This window comes from Xenopus laevis, chromosome 7L, assembly GCF_017654675.1.
Source record: "Xenopus laevis strain J_2021 chromosome 7L, Xenopus_laevis_v10.1, whole genome shotgun sequence".
In the NCBI taxonomy this organism is placed as follows: Eukaryota; Metazoa; Chordata; class Amphibia; order Anura; family Pipidae; genus Xenopus; species Xenopus laevis.
In genome coordinates, this window is record NC_054383.1 from 82,409,237 (window position 1) to 82,430,060 (window position 20,824).

At 39.0% G+C, this 20,824-nt stretch overlaps 1 protein-coding gene across 5 annotated transcripts in view; it reads right to left on the bottom strand.

The window, feature by feature from the left end:
* ddx6.L (DEAD-box helicase 6 L homeolog) overlaps nt 1–15,513 on the bottom strand; it is a 33,316-nt gene extending 17,803 nt beyond the window's left edge. Inside the window, exons 1-9 of one of the 5 annotated variants that reach the window (XM_018224386.2) lie at nt 15,299–15,513; nt 14,254–14,362; nt 6,207–6,676; nt 5,367–5,430; nt 4,414–4,518; nt 4,195–4,324; nt 3,276–3,422; nt 3,026–3,120; nt 2,372–2,494 (exon numbers count right to left, since the gene is read on the bottom strand). In XM_018224386.2, coding sequence (XP_018079875.1) covers nt 2,372–2,494; nt 3,026–3,120; nt 3,276–3,422; nt 4,195–4,324; nt 4,414–4,518; nt 5,367–5,430; nt 6,207–6,403 — 861 coding nt within the window. In that variant the 5' untranslated portion in view covers nt 6,404–6,676; nt 14,254–14,362; nt 15,299–15,513. 5 annotated transcript variants of the gene reach the window in all.
* Between the last annotated feature and the right edge of the window lie 5,311 nt (nt 15,514–20,824).

Consider the following 20,824-nt stretch of genomic DNA (forward strand, 5'->3'; position numbering starts at 1 on the left):
TGATCTATTTGGATTTTGCCAAAGCGTTTGATACTGTGCCCCGCAAATAACTGCTTTCTAAACTAAGGTCTGTTGGGCTTAATGAAGTCGTTTGCACATGGATAGGCTACAGGATCGGGTGGTTGTTAATGGTAATGGTTAATCTACTTGGAGTAAAGCAGTAAAGTGGGGTCCCTCAGGGCTCGGTATCGGATCCACTTTTATTTAACTTGTTCATTAATGACTTAGGGGAGGGTATTGTAAGTAATGTACCAGTGTTTGCAGATAGCACAAAACTATCCAGCCCAATTAATTCCATCCAGGATGTGGCATCCTTGCAACACAATCTTGACAAACTGGCAAGCTGGGCAGCTAAGTGGCAATAAAGTCATGCACCTGGGATGTAAGAATATCCAAGCCACTTATACCCTCAATGGGACTGCACTAGGCAAATGCATTATGGAAAAGGACCTTGGAGTCCTTGTAGATGATAAACTTGGCTGTAGCAAGCAATGCCAGTCGGCAGCATCAAGGGCAAATAAGGGCTTGAGCTGTATTAAAAGGGGCATAGAGTCAAGGGAGGAGGGGGTCATTCTTCCACTGTATAGAGCACTTGTAAGGCCCCATCTAGAATATGCTGTAAAGTTTTGGTCTCCATCACTCAAACGGGACATTACTGTATTAGAGAGGGTACAGAGAAGGGCAACTTAGCTGGTAAAAGGTATGGAAAATCTTAGCTATGAGGAAAGACTGGCCAAATTGGGGATCTTCTCGCTGGAGAAGAGGCGTTTAAGGGGTGATATGATAACTATATATAAAGGGATCTTATAATAATCTCTCTAATTCTTTATTTACCAGATTTATTTTTTCCATCTGACACAAGGTCACCCATTCCGATTAGAAGAAGAGAGGTTCCGCCTAAATATTCGGAAGGGTTTTTTTAGAGAGAGCTGTGAAGATGTGGAATTCTCTCCCTGAATCAGTAGTACAGGCTGATACATGAGATAGCTTTAAAAAGGGTTTGGATAGCTTTTTAGCAAGTGAGGGAATACAGGGTTATGGGAGATAGCTCATAGTACAAGTTGATCCAGGAACTTTAACAAGGGCCCCAGTACATGAACTAGCCACACAGCCACAAACCATGATGGAACCTCCACCAAATTTGACAGTAGGTAGCTGGTGTTTTTCTTGGAATGCAGAGTTCTGCTTCCGCCATGCAAAGAGCTTTTTGGCTTATCAGTTCAAAGCACTCCTGTATTTTTCTTGGCCTGCCAGACCTGGGTTTTACAGCAACTGTGCCTGTGGCCTTCCATTTCCGGATAACATTCCTTACAGCTAAAACGGATAGTTTAAACCTGAGATTTTTGTAGCCTTCCCCTAAACCATGATACTCAACAATAGTGATCCACCGAATCCAGTATTCGTTTCGGGATTCTGCCTTTTTCAGCAGGATTCGGCAGAATCCTTCTGCCGGCTGATACGAATCCTAATTTGCATATGCAAATTAGGGGTGGGGAGGGAAATTGTGTGACTGTCAGAAAACAAGGAAGTAAAAAATATTTTCCCCTTCTCACCCATAATTTGCATATGCAAATTAGGGTTTGGATTTGGTTCAGTATTCGTCGGAATCTTTCCTGAAGGATTCTGGGGTTCGGCTGAATCCAAAAAAGTGGATTCGGTGCATCCCTACTGAACAATCTTTGTTTTCAGATCTTTTGAGAGTTGCTTTGAGGATCCCATGCGGTCACTCTTCAGAGGAGAGTCAAACAAAAGCACAATTTACAATTTGCCACCTTAAATACTGTACCTTTTCTTATGAATGGACACACCTGCCTATGAAGTTCAAGGCTTAACGGGCTAATCCAACCAATTTGGTGTTGCCAGTAATCAGTATTGGGAATTTACATGCATTCAAATTAGCAAAATTAAAATACCCAATTTTTTGCAGAGCTAGTTTTTCACATTTGACTTAATTTCATCCCATTGAATAGCGCTTCACTAAAAATCTTTGTTCAGAAAACACCCCAGTACAGTTCCTGGGAAATGCTTTTATATTTTTGCTTTTTTCATCTCAGCATGCTCTGAGCACTTTTGAAATAGTCACTTTAGTTTAATAGTACATTTATACACTAAAATAGAATGAATTTTAATAAGATGTAGAAGTATCTCCTGACATACTGCGCAGCTCCACCACATTTAGCAATAGAATAGTCTAATTGTTGCCACATCATTTTTAAAAAATAATGTTTAATGTCTATTAATATTTCAGGTGCATAATGGAGAGAAAGAAAGCAATGTATACCATACATATTTATAATAAGGCAGGCATAAAGGACAATTTGCAAACATGGGTCAGGAAAAAAAGAAAAGAAAAAAAGATTTGAATACTTGCCATAAACTTCTGAACACTTAGGGGAAATGTGGCTGAGTAAAGAAGAATCTGTCTGTTTTTAGGTAGCGTCATAATTATATCCTCCATTATTTGCATGAAATCCTGAGACAGCAGTTTGTCTGCCTGCAAAGAAAGGTTGGCAAAGGAAGAGAAAAACATCCATCAGCATTCATAATTAAACAGCACTAAAATATTCAAGACATTCAGGAAAATAACACAGTTAAAGTAGTTTATAATTTTGCAAGTGCACATTAATTATAATGCACCAACACACAGTACAGTTTGATACATGCATATACTTTTAGATATGCACTTTTTTTTTTTTTTTTAAACAATGTGTAAAAACACAACCAGACAAAGCCAGTGGGACAGCCACTTCTGGATTCGGCTTATCCCACTGTTATTCCATTATAGAAAAAAATAAATGAACAAAAAAGATGCAGTTTTTTTAGCAGCTAAAGGCCCCCCTGTTAACCTTTACTATAATGAAGGGACCACCTAAAAATTTTCTATTCAAGCAGGTGAAGTTGGGGCAGACTAAGATGTATCAGGATTGGGCAAAATGCTATACTGAATGCCAGGTTAATATAGCCTTGAAAAAAAACGCTGCTGTAGTCTATACACCTGCAACAAACTACAGTTTAAATGCATTACCTCATCCAACACAATCATCTGGATATGGTCTACTTTAGCCACACCTTTCTTAATGAGATCCAGAATCCTGCCAGGAGTTGCTATTACTACATGTACTAGAAAACAAAAAGACATCATTGGCCATTAGTTTATGTACAAACATCTTCCTTTTCTGCATTTTATAGATGCACCATTCTCCATGCCAAAATACCAGCTTTTAGTTTGAGTGTGCTGTAAATTAAGTTACTAGTCAATCTGTGATATTCTTTACCTGTATCATCAAGCCTCATTATATCATCCCGCAGATTTGTTCCCCCTGTTGTCGCCATGACTTTGGCCCCGCCCATGTGCTTGCTGACCTGGATGCAAATCTGACTGACCTGTAGTGCCAGTTCTCGAGTAGGAACAATCACCATTGCTGTAGAGAGACAACATGCAGAATAAAGGAAACTTATAAATAGTGACATGTATTAGGACTGACTGTAGTGCTTATAGCTTATTTGTCTAACTTTCTCATGGGGTTGCTTTTGTTCCTACTAGGGATGCACCGAATCCAGGATTCGGCTTTTTTCAGTGGATTTGGCCGAATCTAATCCTAATTTGCATATGCAAATTAGGGGTGGGGAGGGAAATCGTGTGACTTAGTCACAAAACAAGGAAGTAAAAAATATTTTCCCCTTCCCACCCCTAATTGGGATTCTGTTCTTTATTCGGCCGAATCTTTCGAGAAGGATTCGGGGGTTCGGCCGAATCCAAAATAGTGGATTCAGTGCATCCCTAGTTCCTACTGAAATAAACTTAGAATACAAGTTGAGCACTAAGAGAAACAGGAGTTAAAAGTTGTAGCACATCAATCAGTAACACTTTGGAGTGGAAGCCAATAGCAAGAAAAGGGTACTGCCTATGTGCTAAACCCTAGTGCCAGGGTTAATACATAGTCAATAAATTCTTGTGTGAAACCACAAAGTGGCACCCTAACCTCATGAAAACAACAAAAAAAAGTTGCAGGTCTAAAAGTAAACAGGACTGGGACTGCACGCATTTGACTGTACAACTGCCTGGTCGGTGGGGTCTTTTACTGCAGACACAAAACAGGCCTAAAATAACTGCTGCAAAACAAAAAGTGAAGGTATGTGCACTCCAAGGAACAGCGTTATTAAAAGTGAAAAAACTTCCCCTTCTAAACTTGCCTTGTATACAGTCCTTCTTTAGGTCTAGCCGTTCAAGTAAGGGAATGAGGTAGGCGCCACTCTTGCCAGTTCCATTTTTTGCTCTAGCCAAGATATCCCTACCAGACAATGCAATGGGAATGCTCTCCTCCTAAAATAAATACAATATTCGATATACATATTGTTCTGAATTTCTTTTGTATTTATTTTGCTAGTTTTAGAAGACCTTTTTATACCAACCTGTATTGGAGATGGTTTTTCCCATCCCATTTCAAATATTCCCATGAGCAGCTCTCTTTTTAAACAATAATCTTCAAACTCATTTCCTTTTGTGGAGGTGACATCCTGGGTGAAAGGTTTAGAAAAAGATTAGTTTCATTTTGCATACATGAATTAGGTTTCTGTATCCCCTCAAGCGGCACTTGGAAAAATATATGCTTGCCCTTTTTTGTTTTTTAATTGGCATTAAAAAAATTGCAACTTGAAAAAAAAAATGACAACTATGGGAGTGCCTCATAGATCCTTTGGTCGGCCTGTTACTAATGAGAGGTGGGTAAAATAAAAACTGGATAAATAGGTTGTCCAAAATAAAAAATGTTTCTAATATAGTCAGTCAAAAATTTAATGTTTAAAGGCTGTAGTGACTGGATGTCTAATATAACAGAACAGAACTTCCTGCTTTTCAGATCTCTAACTCGGAGTTAGTCAGGGGGGCCACATGGAACATAACTGTTCAGTGAGTTTGCAATTGATCCTTAGAATGCAGCTCAGATTCAAAAGCAACAGTTACGTCCCATGTGGCCCTCCCACAAGTCACTGATTGGTTGCTGCCTGGTATTTTTATATTTAACAATTCCTTTAAAGCAGCCAACAGGTGACGCAGTTGGGTGGTGCTTGTATTCGGAAAATAAGGTACAAACATTAATATAGAAGCGAAAATTTCTGACGTATACAGAAACTAAATATTCATATTTTATTGAAGTCAGAGCCTCGTACTGAAGTAGATAATTGCAGAATGCATAAAGAGCGGCCATATTATCCTATAGAACGGTTAAAGATAATTTTTACAGTAACAAGAAACTTGTCAATGTACCCAAGTTTATTATATAAGCCAAGCTCCTAACTTATAAACAGTGATTTTTTTTTTTCATTTTTAAAGGCAGGATGAAGAATGGTAGTACTTTATATCTTACCGAAGTCTTGATTCTAAGGTCTTTTGGAGGGAGTTTTAAAGTCTTCTTCCAGTCATCACCAGGCCTATAAGCAAAATAGTTCAAATGTACCATTAACAGAACCAAAAGTTAAATTTAAATAGTATACCAAAGAGTGCAAATTTATGTGTGCTGTGCAGTCCTAAGTGATACCCATAAATTAGCATTTGTTGATTACCATTAACAATAGCCTGTGTAGTTAGAAATAGAAAGTCATCTAGAACAATACTGTTAAATAAACAACCTGAAGGCCTCTAATTTATTTTATGGCCAGAGCATATTTTATTTTTGAAAGACAGTTCATTCAATTTAACTACTGACATTTGAGGTCACGGTTATGTAGTCCAATGTATAGGAAAAGATGGACAATGCAAATCTAGAGCATTGCCTTGTAGGACCAGTTCTGGCAGACGTAGAAACCAATTAAAGGTAAGCCGTGTTGTCAGCTTGTAAAAGCATCCTTGTAATAAGCACCGCTGTTTATCAAATTTAAAAATAGCAAAGATGTATGCTACAAGGAGGAACAATTCCAAGATGTTATGCCTATAGATACTACAATATAAAGCAAGCAAACCTTTTTCTTGTATGCAGCTTTACAAATATGCACCTCAGGACAATGCTTTGTTTTGTTACAGAAACATACATGGGGAAATCATTTATTATAATTTGCTTGTAGATTTACAACAATAATGAGCATTTTATTATTTTTAAACAGTCAAAAAAAAATTATCAATGAACTGTGGATAATCCTTAGACCAAAAAGAGGATTTCACAAGTGCCAAAAAGGGAACTTTTTTTTTTTTTTTTTTTAAGAGTACTCACTTTATAATGCTGCTCATGCTCTGTGCTTGCTGCTGACTGCCACTGTTGATTGTGCTGGCATTTTTCAGCTGGTTTATTTGTTGTGTCTGTGTCCCCCCACCTCCAGGCCCTGCACTGGGTTTCAATGGGCCTCTTAGCTGCCCATTCTGGCTGGACATACCCATTAAAACAGGGTTCTCTGTTCTGGCGGTGCTCATTTTGTTGCGTTTTTAAATTGTCCCTTTGAAGGCGTGTCTTTTCAGCTTCACAAGGTTTAAAGTCAGTACAGAGACTGTAATAAGTTTATTTGACTCTTCAAAATGAAGAGATAAAGTCTTGCTCAATATATGAGTCTTTGTTATTGCAACACAAGCAAGTGCTTGTCCTTAAAGTCTATGAACGGTGAAATCACTTGCTCTGGTGCACAAAATCAATTTCCTTTATTAAAAAAAGCCCACAACTAAGAATAAAGTTCCTTTCTTCAATTCAACCTAGAATGAAAATAAAAACCAAATTTTAATACACGCTTAAAAGTCAAAATATATAGAAGCCTTGCTACCAGGCTTCATTTACAAAATGCTCATGGACAGTGTACATAATTTCTTCAGTTCCAGGGTAAAATATTAACATATGTCTTTTCAAATACTGAAGAAAAATAGCATGACTTCTATTGAGTCGTGCAGAAACCAATTTTTCAGAAAGTTACAAATTACACAAAATATAGAATATTTCAGTCAATTTTAATCAAATAATTAAAGTTTTAATTTTTCCCTTTTCTCTGTAACTTAGTACCTTGTACTTGATCCCAGCTAAAAAATAATTAACTCTTATTGGAGGCAAAATAATCCTATGGGGTTTAATCAACGTTTAAATGATTTTAGTACACAAGTTATGGACCTCCAATTTAGTAACTTACGGAAACATCTAGAAAACCCCAGGTTACAAGCATTCTGGAAAATGGATCTGACACCTATACTACTATTAAGAGGAAAAAAACTGAGTAAATAGTCCTCCTATTAGAGAACCTTTTCCATAGTCATTCCTGTCAACATCTGCAAACATCTGGTGGTCAGAATTACCAAGCAATTAGATTTTGGAACTTCTTTGTAGGAACACCAACACGGTTAGGGATTACAGGTGAAACACTGACCACTTCCACAAGCTTAAAAACCAAGAAGCACTGGGGAGCCTCAAACAACTTTTAAGACTACATTTTAGCCCTTTACATTCTACAATCTGCTGGGCGTGAAAAAAGGTGACTCAGCACTACAACTTTATTTTTGGGAGAACACTGGCCTCTAAATGCATTATCTTCTGCCACTTGAAGACAACTCTCTTGCACAAAATGTGTCAAATAAGTTTGCTAGAGATTATTGCATGGTGCATTATATAGAGCAAAGGACCCTACACAGAAAAGGGACTACAGTACTTAATAGGGATGCACCGAATCCACTATTTTGGATTCGGCCGAACCCTTCACGAAGGATTTGGGCGAATACCGAACCCTAATTAGCATATGCAAATTAGGAGTGGGAAGGGGAAACATTTTTTATTTCCTTGTTTTGGGACAAAAAGTCATGTGATGTCCCTCTCCACCCTAATTTGCATATACAAATTAGGGTTCGGACTGGGGTCGGCCGGGCAGAAGGATTCGGCCGAATCCTGCTGAAAAAGGCTGAATCCTGGCCGAAACCCGAACCGAATCCTGGATTCGGTGCATCCCTACTACTTAAAGGATAGTTTCACGATAACATTTACTTTAAAGGTATTCTGTCAAGATTTTTATGGCGTAGTTTTTATTTCTAAATTACACTGCAAATAATTCCCTCTACAATATAGAATTTCATTCCTGAACCAGCAAGTGTTATTTTTTTAGTTGTAACATTGGTGTGTAGGCAGCCATCTTGGGTCATTTTGCCTGGTCATGTGATTTCAGAAAGAACCAGCACTATAGGATGGAACTACTTTCTGGCAGGCTGTTTCTCCTACTCAATGTAACTGAATGTGTCACAGTGGGACCTGGATTTTTACTATCAAGGCTATGGACACAAACGGTTTTCCGCCATGGTTTTTAAAAAAAGCTAACCGCTGTGTAAATACGCTAGTGGAGATGCCGTTGCCTAAATTTGAAACCTCTACGCAGTGGTAGGCTTTTTTAAAAACTGCGACGAAAGAATATGCGTGTCCATAGCCTAAGTGCTGTTCTTAGATCTACCAGACAGCTGTTATCTTGTCTTAGGGAGCTGCTATCTGGTTACCTTCCCATTGTTCTTTTAGGGTCTGGCCACGATTAAGGGAGGTTAGTTGCCAGGCGACAAATCTCCTCTTTGGTGGCAACTAATCTTCCCGATCTGCCTTTCGTCGGCTAAAATGAAAATAGCCTGGGGGCAGGCACTCTAGAGTGCTTTTTTTCCCGAAGTCGCTCGTAATTGCCTCACAAGGAAACTTCGGCAACTTTGGAAAACGAATCACTCAGAGTGCCTGCCCCCGGGCCGGCAGATCAGGGAGATTAGTCGCCGTGAAGAGATTTGTTGCCTGGCGACTAACCTTCCCGATTCTGCCCGTGTGGCCAGACCCTTAGGCTTCTGGGGGGAAAGGGAGGGGTGATATCACTTCATCTTGCAGTACAGCAGTAAAGAGCGACTGATGTTTATCAGCGCACCAGTTACATGACTGGGGGCGGCAGGGAAACTGACAATATGTCTAGCCCCATGTCAGATTTCAAAATGAAATATAAAAAAAACTGTTTGCTCTTTTGAGAAACGGATTGCAGTGAAGAATTCTGCTGGAGCAGCACGATTAACATGCACAATGCGATGCACAATGCGATGCAAAGATTGAGAACTTTTCTATTCAGGTCCTCGGTTTCATAACAATTTGCAAGCTACTGTCTGCTTCATTGGGCAATTGAAGCGATAGAAAAATGTTCTTAAAGGGAATGTAAAGGCAGAAGAAAAAAAATCCCATGCTGTGTATAGGAAACCTCAGACGGTCCCCAATTGCTCTGCAGGAAAAGGTTCATACTTTCAAACAGCAGGGGGGAGTCCCCCACCTTACTTCCAAGAACTTTAGCAGCTTTGTTTGTTTGTTTCCCTATAGAACAGCTGGTGACCGTGTAGAGATTCGCATCCACAGCAGTCAGAGAAAGTAAATAAAGGTGGAATTTCACAGCATAAAGTCAGATTTCTTATAAAAACTGTACAGATTTATTATTGGGGATAGGTTTAATTTTCAGTTAATAAAGTGAAACTGGGATTTTATTTTTGCCTTTACATCTTCTGTTTCCAACTCCAGCTGCAGAGACAAAGATCAGAGTCAGATTTAAACAGATAAACTGGGTTTATATTAGGTGTGTTTTTTTGCTGCAGCCACTGGTTCTGCAGAGTTAGAGAAAATTTGTATTAATGCAAAAACTATAAAATTCACATTCGATTACATAACAGAACCCAGTGCAGTCTGCATATTCTGATTATTAATCTTGCTGTATCGGCTTCTGTCAGATATTTGCGGTTTTTAATAATTTATGACGATCCCCAAAGCAGCAGCCCAGACCACACTGAGCAAGTGCATGGTCTTGGTCGTGCAAAGATTTTATCACAAAGTTACAAGATGGTGACCCCGTGGCCAACTTTGAAAGCATAAATCATTTCTAGCATTATTCTATTTTAGACTTTAGTATCCCTTTAAAGGGTAACTCGGGCTTCCAAACCAAAATTTGATAAAGAAGCCAAGATAACACAGAAACCCCTATACCAACCACAGTTAATGGTTTCTTAAAGTATAAATAAATGCCATTTTCTATGCTGAAATACAGCCATTTTCTATGCTGAAATCCAGCTGTTTAACAGTTCTTCTCTTTCTGTATCATTTAAAATCCTGGCAGGGAAGGAGGGACTAAACACCGATGTTACTATATACCCGCACTCGGAACTTCTATTTTGCGGGTAACCCACGGGTACTGACCCGCTGCAGGACTCTAATGCAGGCTAAGGACAGATGGCTGCTGATACAAAGTAACAGTAGTCAGGCAGCTCAGCAAAGTAGCCCAACAGATTAGCAGGAGAGCAGGAGGCTAGGCTTAGGAAACTGTTCCAAACCATTAAAAAAAAAAAACAGGAAAAGTCTGTAAATTTTTTTAATTGATGTATAGTGCAAAGTTTCTTAAAATTATGTTTACTTTTCAAAAAGCTCAAGTTATGTTTGAGTGGAGTTCCCTTTTAATTTAACAGGAACATGTGACTATGCCTATATAATTGCAGAAATTGGAAAGATTTACTTTAGTAAGCACATGGCCGGAAGAAGGCATTTACAAATGTGTCAATAGCAGGCACAGCTTGAAGGAGAGCACCTTCATAGTGTTTACAAACTTCTGATTGGCTGACAGACAAATGTTTTCCAGCCTATCAGTGGCTTACCCCACCCCCACAAGAATCACTCAGGAAGCTGCTTTCCTACAAGGATCAACACAGGTAGTCTAATGTAGTCTAAAGCAGAAAACAGTGACTAGAATGTATAACAGGTTATGAGTGATGTAGAGCAATGTGTGAAGGATCATGTGGAGGGAAGGAATGCCAAGGAGGTGACTTTTTATGTCTTACTCCTGGTGTATTGTCACAACATGTCTTCACTGTGTGACTACAGGAGTTTGAGCTTTTCCAATTAAGTAGATTGTGCTAAACAGCCTTTGTACCCGCTTGCATTTTACAGAAAACATGGTAGCTGTAGAAAAGCAGACACTTCAGATAGGACTTGACTGTGGGAGAAGAGCTGCCAAAAGGGGTGTGGCAGTACAATACATGAATTGCGTTTTTCTGCAAGATAACCTTAGCTCAAGTACATAAAATGCATCACTTAATTTTTCTACAGCTGCCATCTTCAGCACTGTTCTAAGTAGTAGACATGGTACATTTTAACATATAAGATGGAACTCCTCCCACCATTAAACACTGTGACAATGACACACATGCATATTTTATGGTCAACCTGCTATACCATACAGTGGGTGCAGACAACTCGTAGCAAGTTATTTTGAATCCAAAAAGCACCCTCTGTACAATGTAGAGTACAGGTGAAAGAACACTGAAGATGCCATCTGCATTGCTTCTTAACTCTATAGCTACAATTTATACACAAGGGCTGCAATGGTTTTAATAAAGTATAAAGGAGAAAGCCCAGCAAGTCATCCAGTGGTGTCTGCTGCACTGCCTGATGATTTCTTTACAGCTTAAGTTCAATGACACATGGGGAGATTTCACACCCATTACCCTACACTAACACTGTAATCACTGAAAGTAAATTACATTACATCTGGCTTAATCATGGAAAAATTGTTAAAGCTGGCATTTCCCTGTAATTAAGCCACATCACTAAGGGTGGTGGCACACCGGGAGATTAGTCACCAAGCGATAAATCGCTACAGTGGGCAACTAATCTCCCGGAAATGCCTTCCCGCCAGCAAGAATGAATTGACTTTTACACCTCCCCACATGGGATAGTTCAACACATAAGACAGGTTAATGTATGCACAATCAGGGCTGGTGAGAATGCTCTAGTATTGACCTTACAGGTTAGTGTTTTAATGGAACTGGTGCCACAAAAAAGCAAATCTGTACTTTTGTTGTTCTCATCAATACTATTAGGTTATTCACGCAATCAAATATCTTATACCTATTTCTAACTTCCAAGGCCTTTATCACAAACCGTAGATCCAACTGGTCAACAGCACCATCAAATCCACATGTCCACAGAATATGTAATGGTTGGACAGAAACGGGACTAGCCAAAATGTCATTAACCTATACAAAACTAAGTTACCTTATAACATGACCTAGAATTTCATGTAAAGGTGTGCAATGTCACTCAACATTAGCAACTTTTTGCATGCAACCAGGATATTATTTATCAATTAAAAGACCCATACAGTGTTAACATTGCAGTAGTTTTCAGGAAGCCATATAAAGAAAATAGTTAAAAAAAAAAAAAAAGGTAAAAATCACTAGGAGGTACAGCTTTCTGTGGTTCAAGTTGCTCATCTGCCACTCTGGACTAGCACTCCTGTCAAAAACGGCACACAACCAGGGTAGTGCAATCCATATTTCTCCTCTTTCCTAGGCAGCCCAGTCTTACAGAAGACTGTGTACAATGTATTTGGCATGCATTTGCCCAGGGTACCAACGGAATGCATGGGAATGTGGAAAAAGGTGACAATAAGAAGAAGAATGTACCATGGGACAGTGTACTTTTTGTTAAATGGAAACTACACAAGCTTTTTGAAAAGTAAACCTAATTTCAAGCAACTTTGCAATATTCGTAAATTAAAAAAATATGCAGACTTGATTTTTAATGGTTTGGAAAAGTTCCCTTTAGCTGGTTATAGACGCAAAGTTCTGATCCCCCCCCCCCATCTCCCAACCTGCCACTAACCTTCAGTTTAAATAAAGTACTAAAAGAACAGCCAATGATCTGCCCCTGACAGCAATCGCACAAATTTGCAGTAGGAGACTGGCACCAGCTTTTGTCCGACAAAAGCTGGTGACAGTAGTCTCCCACTGAAAATCGTCCGATCGGCAAAACATGCAGAGATATATCGTCAGCTGACAGAAATCTTTCAACCTGGCCGGTTAACTAAAAGACCAATCTACATGGGACAAAAAATGACGGGACTCTCCGAAAATCATACAAAATCTGATCTTTGCGTATATGGCCAGCTTAAGCCTAGACCACTGCTCTCCTACTGATTTGTCTACTTTGCTGAGCTGGCCGACTACGGTTACTTTGTATCAGCAGCCACACGTCCTTAGCCTTCATCCTTCCCTGCCAGGATTTCAAATGATGCAGAATGAGAAGAACTGTTAAACAGCTGGTTTTCAGCATAGGAAAGGGCAATAATCAGGTAACTGATGTGTTATGTGGGCCTCTTTCAAATTTTTGTTTGGAAGCCGGAGTTACCCTTTAAAAGAGAAGCGCATGCCAGGTTAGCGAATGGAAGTTTTGGAGGGTGTTCAACAAACTGGTTATCCCCCCTCTTTGATTTTACCTTTACATTTACTTTAACCTGCATAGAATTTTTGAAACAAAAGAAAAAAAAAAGTGTATATTCTATTAGAATACACTGTTTATATGCAGGATTCACTTTTTAGTAGTTGATCTTGTGTAATCAACTAATAAATCTCAACTAGTGAAATAGCAGCAGGCCTGCATTAAATAGTGAAGTAACTTGTGATATATAAAGAGAAATTCCTCCTGTCTTGGGTTTATTACCCATATAGCAGCAAACACTTTCGTATATAGACAAACACAAGCCCGGCCTTTAGATTTTACCACATACAGGTTACTTTTAAAGGAAGTTATAGAATATTTGTTTCTCATACACATGGTCTGAAGGCAACGTTAAAACGCTGAAAATTCAAAAGGACATGCTTGCAAACCAGATTAAAATTATGATGGAGCCAGAGAAAACAAAATGCCCGACAGTAGAGTCCATTCTCGCATGTAAAATCATCTGCAAACCCAATAGGCTGGCCAGAAGGAAGTGAACATCCTTTCAAAGACAAAGTTAAAGGAACAGTAACAATTCCTTCTCCGCTGTGGAGAAGGAATGTCCGCAGCGGTAATTTACTGGGTCCTGTGTGTTAGATTTATGGTTGATCTGCATGCTACCTTTGCTACCTTTACCGTTCGCAGAACTGAACGAGCTAAAGCAAGCTTAGGAATAACCGCTGCGGGCATTCCTTCTACACTCGCAGCACTCACAGAAGTAAATTATGCTGCGGACATTCCTTCCCTGTTTGCAGCACAGAAGTCCTGCAGAGGTCTGTAAAATCCTCAGTACAGCAGCAAGAACTAGCTTCCGGTTCAGCAGTCTAGGCAGAGATGTGGAGCGCCGCACCTCGGATTTTGCAGAATTGCCCTTTCGCCATTCTACATCCGGAAGCAGAGATTTAATGTTATTTGAATACAATAAACTTTATGCACAATAGAGTGGTTATTGCAGCAGTTTGAGTGGCTTTGTCACATAACATTTTTTAGTGTTAGTGTTCCTTTAAGATGCTGTTTATGTATTGCATACCTACTAACAAAGCCCTGGTCACTGTGCTCATAACCAACAGATCTCTCAAATTCACCATCTTCATATCCAACCTTCCCTTTGTAGTTCACCATCTGACTGGTTACCTTTACTTTATGAATTACAGTAAAAAAAAAAAAATCAAATATATTGTTAGGGAGGAAAAAAAAAAAAAAAAAGCAAATACAGGTATGGGATACGTTATAAAGAAACCCATTATCCAAAAAATGTTTTTCCTTTTTCTCTGTAATAATAAAACAGTACATTGTACTTGATCCAAACTAGATATAAAGAATCCCTATTGGAAGCAGAAATAGCCTATTGGGTTTATTTGATGTTTACATGATTTTCTAGTAGACCACGTATGAAGATCCAAATTACAGAACGAGCTGTTATCCGGAAAAGCCGAGGAGCTGAGCATTCTGGATAACAGAACACTTGTACAACAATATTTAGGCCTTCATGTTGGGTCCCCATCAACTGCTTTAAGTTTAGCTAGCAAACCCATACATAAGCCAATATAAAGGAGAAAAAGGGGCAGGTTAAAATGATAAGTAAACAGTACCTTGGATAAAGTTAATTTTATAAAGCCAACAGATCTCTGCTGAACTTCTAGCTGCTCAGTAGAATGTAGGCCTTCCTATATGACATGAACGTGCGAAATGAAATCCAGAACCAGCCATTACAGCTGCTCCTGCAATACAAATCGTTCCTGCAAAACCAGCAAAGCTTAACAAGATTTAAAACATGTAGCGGATTACAGTGTAGTACCTTCAGATGGGAGGGCGGCTATAAATCCGACGAATCCCCGTCTATTGTAACTAAAACTCGCAGCAAAATGTACAGCTCAAATACTATAAATTCTGTTTAACAGCAGTTTACGTACTGGAAGCCCAAAATCCCCGAGATTATCTATATAGTCTCGGTTATTGCCTTACAAAAGCACGGCAGTGTTTACCAGGCCCAGATTACCTCATCTCTTCCCCATTCCTCTCAGGAATAGCCATCCCCCCTTCCCCCGGCATTTCACCATTTCCCTAACACGCACCCCGGGCTCGGACACGTCTGATTCCTCGTCGCCGTGTAGTCCGTATGTTTCCGTCGTTTCTCTTTGTTTATTACTCAATATAATTATAACAATTATGTTTCTTTTTTTTGTTATCTATCCGTGTGTTTCTCTTACTCGAAGCTCCAAAATGGCTTCCTTCCTCCTTTAAACCCTCCCCGCGCCGCGCGTCCAAATCCCTCCGCCGTGTCGTAAAGACGGCTTTGCAGTGATCACTTTGTACCTCGCAACTCCGCGCACTACTTTATTAAAAAAAAGCCTAATTTTACGAGGAGGCGAAGCGACGGGCAAGCACAAAATGGGACATTTAGAGTTGAGGTTGTTTATATAAGTGGACTATTTAAAACATCATCCCGTTGTACGTATTTAGTTTCAACCTCTGGTTACGTTGAGAGCGTAGGTTGTTATTGCGTCCGGGCAGGAGGTGCGCACTAATTATTTGACTCTAGTGGTAGTGGGACGTATAATTGTTCCTTAGTTATCCTTGGACATTGTATAAAACAGTTTTGAGCGTTGTTTGGGTCGCAGACTCGCTCCTACATTACAGAGTACAACCTTTTGTACCAGTTAGTGAACGCACAACATTTCATATCAGTCCATGGTTTTCATGTTTTGTCTCTTGTAATAAAAAATGCCTGAAAGTTGGCGCCAAACAAGTCTATCAATGATGCTGTGGCGAATAAATCTGTGTGCAGCTACTCTAAAGTTATTCTAAGTGGGTATTTGTAATAGTTAATTATAAAATTAAGGCTAGGCAACTTATGCCTAAAGCTGGCCATAGACACAACAATCTTTTTCGGACCGTGTGTGGAGAGTCCCGACATTTTTCGTCCGGCGGAGATCGGTCGTTTGGTCGATCAGACAGGTTAGAAAATTTCTGTCGGCTGCCGATAATATCTCTGCATGTATTGCCGATCGTACGATTTCATACCTCCCAACTGTCCCTTTTTCGGAGGGACAGTCCCGCTTTTGACAGCTCAACCCGCAGTCCCTCATTTGTACTGGAAAGTCCCTCTTTTCTCTGCACTGAACAGCCAGAAAAAGAAACACAGTTTCTAACTTAATTGGCTTTTAGCAGAGAGCCCAGAACAGCTAACAGGTGCAAATAAGATACTTTGTAACAATTTTGAGACACAAAAACACAGTTTAGATAAGTAGAAATATTTTCAAACTTTCATAACCTGCCAAATTTTGTAAAACAAACATGATAATTAGGGGGTGTGGCCAAAGAAAGGGGCGTGGCCAAAAAATTGCTGTGCTACATGCGGAAAAAAAATTTTTGTCCCTCTTTTTACTTCCAAAATGTTGGGAGGTATGCGATTTTCAGTGGGAGAATGTCACTAGCTTTGTCAGACATAACTATCGTACGATTGCTGTCAGAGATAGAACAATGGCTGATCTGTACTTCTACTACTTTATTTGATCGGAATGTTAAGACTTTGATCTGAATGGTTAGTGGCAGGTCGGGAGATGGGAAAGTGTGCCTATGTTCTATTTTGTTTTGAGTATAAGAAGGCTTTTTGTTTGCAGCAGGGCCTACATGGAGCACCTCCAGTGAGTTAATAAGTTTAACGGTTTTTGTTTATGCGGAACAAGTTTTGCGGGGAATGAGTTTAAAAGTTTGGTAAACCTGAATTGACATTGTATTCCTTTAATGAAGAGTAAACTAGAAAATGTGACCTTATAAATAATACAAATAGTTACTGCTTTAAAAAATAATATACTAATGAAGAATCCGAATCCTTAAAATCGTGTGACTTTTCATCACAAACAAGGAAGTAAAAACATTTTTTGCCTCTATTTTCCCTCCCCCTCACTGATATGCATATGTAAATTTGGGTTCGGTATTCCACCGAATCTTTTACAAAGGATTCGGGGGTTCGGCCGAATCCAAAACAGTGGATTTGCTTCATCCCTAGTCAAAATGAAAAGAAACACACATAATGTGATTGGGTATTAACCCTCTCTCAAGCTTACACACTTGTGTAATAAACCGCTCTTAAATACATGTGTAAGAAGGGCAAGGTAAATAAAGCCCACCTCCCACAATCAGGTACAACTTCCATAATGCTCAGTGTAATACAATCCACATCAATTACTAAATTAGGTGAAACAGCATATTTTGTGTCTCACATCCAATTATTAGTCTCCATAATCCAAATACAAAAGTGTGTGTGTGTGCGCGCGTGTGTGTGTTTGTGTGTAGAGGTATGGGACCTGTTATCCAGAATGATCGGGACCTGGGGTTTTCCAGATAATGGATCTTTCCGTAATTTGGGTCTTCATGCCTTAAGTCTACTAGAAATTCATTTAAACATTAAATAAACCCAATAGGCTGGTTTTGCTTTCAATAAGGATTAATTATATATTACTTGGGATCAAGTACAAGCTACTGTTTTATTATTACAGAGAAAAAGAAAATCATTCTTAAAAATTTGGATTATTTGGATAAAATGGAGTCTATGGGAGACAGCCATTCCATAATTCGGAGCTTTCTGGATATCGGGTTTCCGGATAAGGGATCCTATACCTCTGTGTGTGTGTATATATATATATATATATATATATATATATATAGCAAAAAAACTTCCGCACACAAATGTCTTGATAAGTGAAAAAAAGCTGGTAGATTTATTTCAATGTTTCGGCTTACAAACTCAAGCCGTCATCAGGAAGGGCAGAGCCTAAAGTGAACATGAAGTTATATACACACACAGGATTCAAAAATGGCGCCAAAACCATGCCAGTGACATCACAAAAAGTGGGTGTGGTTATAATACTGAGTGCATCAGTGATAGTGTCATGGAGCTGAGCCAATCGTGTGCATTGGCGCCATTTTTGAATCCTGTGTGTGTATATAACTTCATGTTCACTTTAGGCTCTGCCCTTCCTGATGACGGCTTGAGTTTGTAAGCCAAAAATGTTGAAATAAATCTACCAGCTTTTTTTCACTTATCAAGACCTATGTGTGCGGAAGTTTTTTTGCTTTATAGATATGAATTTTTGTTCCAGCACCTAGGCATCACCATGGCTATCTGAGTGCACTTATCTAGTTATATGTCTATATATATATATATATATATATATATATATATATATATATATATATATATATATATATATATACATGTGCAAAGGCTTGGGCACACACTATAAGTACGAATACCTGGGTGCTGAACAGGAAAAAATTAGTATATCCACTCACAAATGCTGACGCACACCAGGATTTTTCTTCAAGTGGTTAATTTTATTTCATCGACGTTTCGATCCCCAGGGGGATCTTTATCAAGATAACAATACACACAAATGTGAGAGGTTATAAAGACTCACCATTAGTGACCCAACACCAAAGCACCACCCACATATTCAATTAAGCAGGTTAACCCTTCGTGTATCTTGTGAGGTAAACCCTTCATGAGCCTTATGAGGTGAATGGTCAGTTGTATAGAACAATCTGGAAAAGAAAGTGCATAGTGCCATAAATACATGTTATTTGATCCCTAAAACAGTATAAAAAGGTATATTAAAAAGTGTTACAAAAATCTATTTTTTAAGAAGAGACATAGTATCCAATCACCATTTAAAAACATAGTATCAAAACACCATTTAAAAACACTATATTGACAGAATTTCTGTTTGCAAATGATTGTCTTACAGTACTTTGTTTCAATTTTCAGATTCAAGTGACAATAAACCCATTTCAATCTATGTATAGAGAAAGCACATTATAGAAAAAGGTTATATGAACAATATTCGTTTAAACCGTTGGGAGCGACTGTATTTAGTGTCTTAATCCAATAAATCTCTCTCTGTGACAACAGGCGGTTCCAGTTACCTCCCCTATTGGGTTCAGGGACCATATCTATGCCCATGAATCTAAGTGTGGGTAATCTGTGTCCCATTTTTAGGTAATGTTGTGGTAAGGGTAAATCTGATTCGCCAGTCTCAAACGCCCGCTTTATTGAGGACCTATGGTTCCCCATACGTTCACGAAGCGTGTTCTGTGTTTTTCCCACATATGATAACCCACAGGGACATGTTATCATATAGATAACGTGTGTTGTGGTACACGAGATGCGGTGCTTAATCTGTATTTCTTTTCCCGTATGTGGATGCCTGAAGACCATACCTGTTGTCATGGATCTGCAGGTAGTACACCCTGCACATTTGTAGCAACCTTTTTTCAATTTGCTAATAGTATTGTCACCACTTGAATAGCATCTAATGGGGTCAGATTGCATCAAAAGGTCCCTTAAGTTTTTTCCCCTTTTGTAGCCCCATAGGGGTTTCTTTGTTACACTTTGGGCTAATTTTTTATCACTTTGTAAAATCGGCCAGCTATTTTCCACAATGGATCTAATGACATTAGAGCCCGAGGTGTAATTGCTAGTTATGATAAACCGATCTTGCCTCTTAGGTGCCTCATCTTGTTGTGGTGTCTGTTTTTGTGTTAGATGTTCACGAGCCTTATCGAGGGACACGGTTAGCATGTTCTGACTATATCCCCTCTGTTTAAAGCGATGGAAGGTGTCCAATACCTGTTCCTCCCCTATATTACAATCTGAATTGTTTCTCATAGTTCTTAAGAACTGTGAAAATGGAACCGCTTTTTTAGAACTAGGGGGATGGTAACTTGTTGCATATAACAGTGTATTTCGGTCGGTAGGCTTACGATATAGCTTGTATCCCAGGCCATTCTTATGCCTAAATAATTCGATATCCAAAAATTGGATACACTGTGTGTTGTATGTAACAGTAAATTTCACAGGTGTATTCAGTGCATTAACCGTCTCCACCATCTTAAGTAGTTCGCATTCCTGTCCTCGCCAGATTATGAGGATATCATCTATATAGCGTAAGTATATTAGTAGCGAGTCCCCAAATTTGGGTATGATGTTACGTTGTTCAAAGGCTGCCATATAGCAATTGGCATATGCAGGAGCCATTGCAGCACCCATCGACGTTCCCTCCTTCTGTAGATAATAGTTTTTTTCAAATCTAAAGTAATTATATTTCAGGGCCAGTTCTAGAAGTTGGCACATAAAAATAATGGGAGGGCCTTTGTATGTCTTAGAATTTTGTAATGCCCAATGTACCGCTTCTATTCCCTGTTGATGGGGTATAATTGTGTATAAACTGCAGACATCAAGACTAGCTAGGACAATTGGTTCATCTGGTAATACAATCTTAGATACAATGCTCAAAAGTTGTCGTGTATCTTTAAGATGATACGGCAAAGCTTGTACAGTATCCTGTAAATAATAATCCAAAAACAGTCCAATTGGATGTAACAAACTCTCTCTTGAGGAAACAATAGGCCTGCCCGGAGGGTTACTGAGACTCTTATGAATTTTAGGCAGACAATACAAAACCGGGCATACTGGATAATCCTGTAAAAGAAACTGCTTTTCCATTTCTGTGATCCAACCTTGATCCAAAGCATATTTTAACACCTGTGCAATGTCCTTCCTAAAATTCGTTACAGGGTTAATACTCAATTTCTCATAC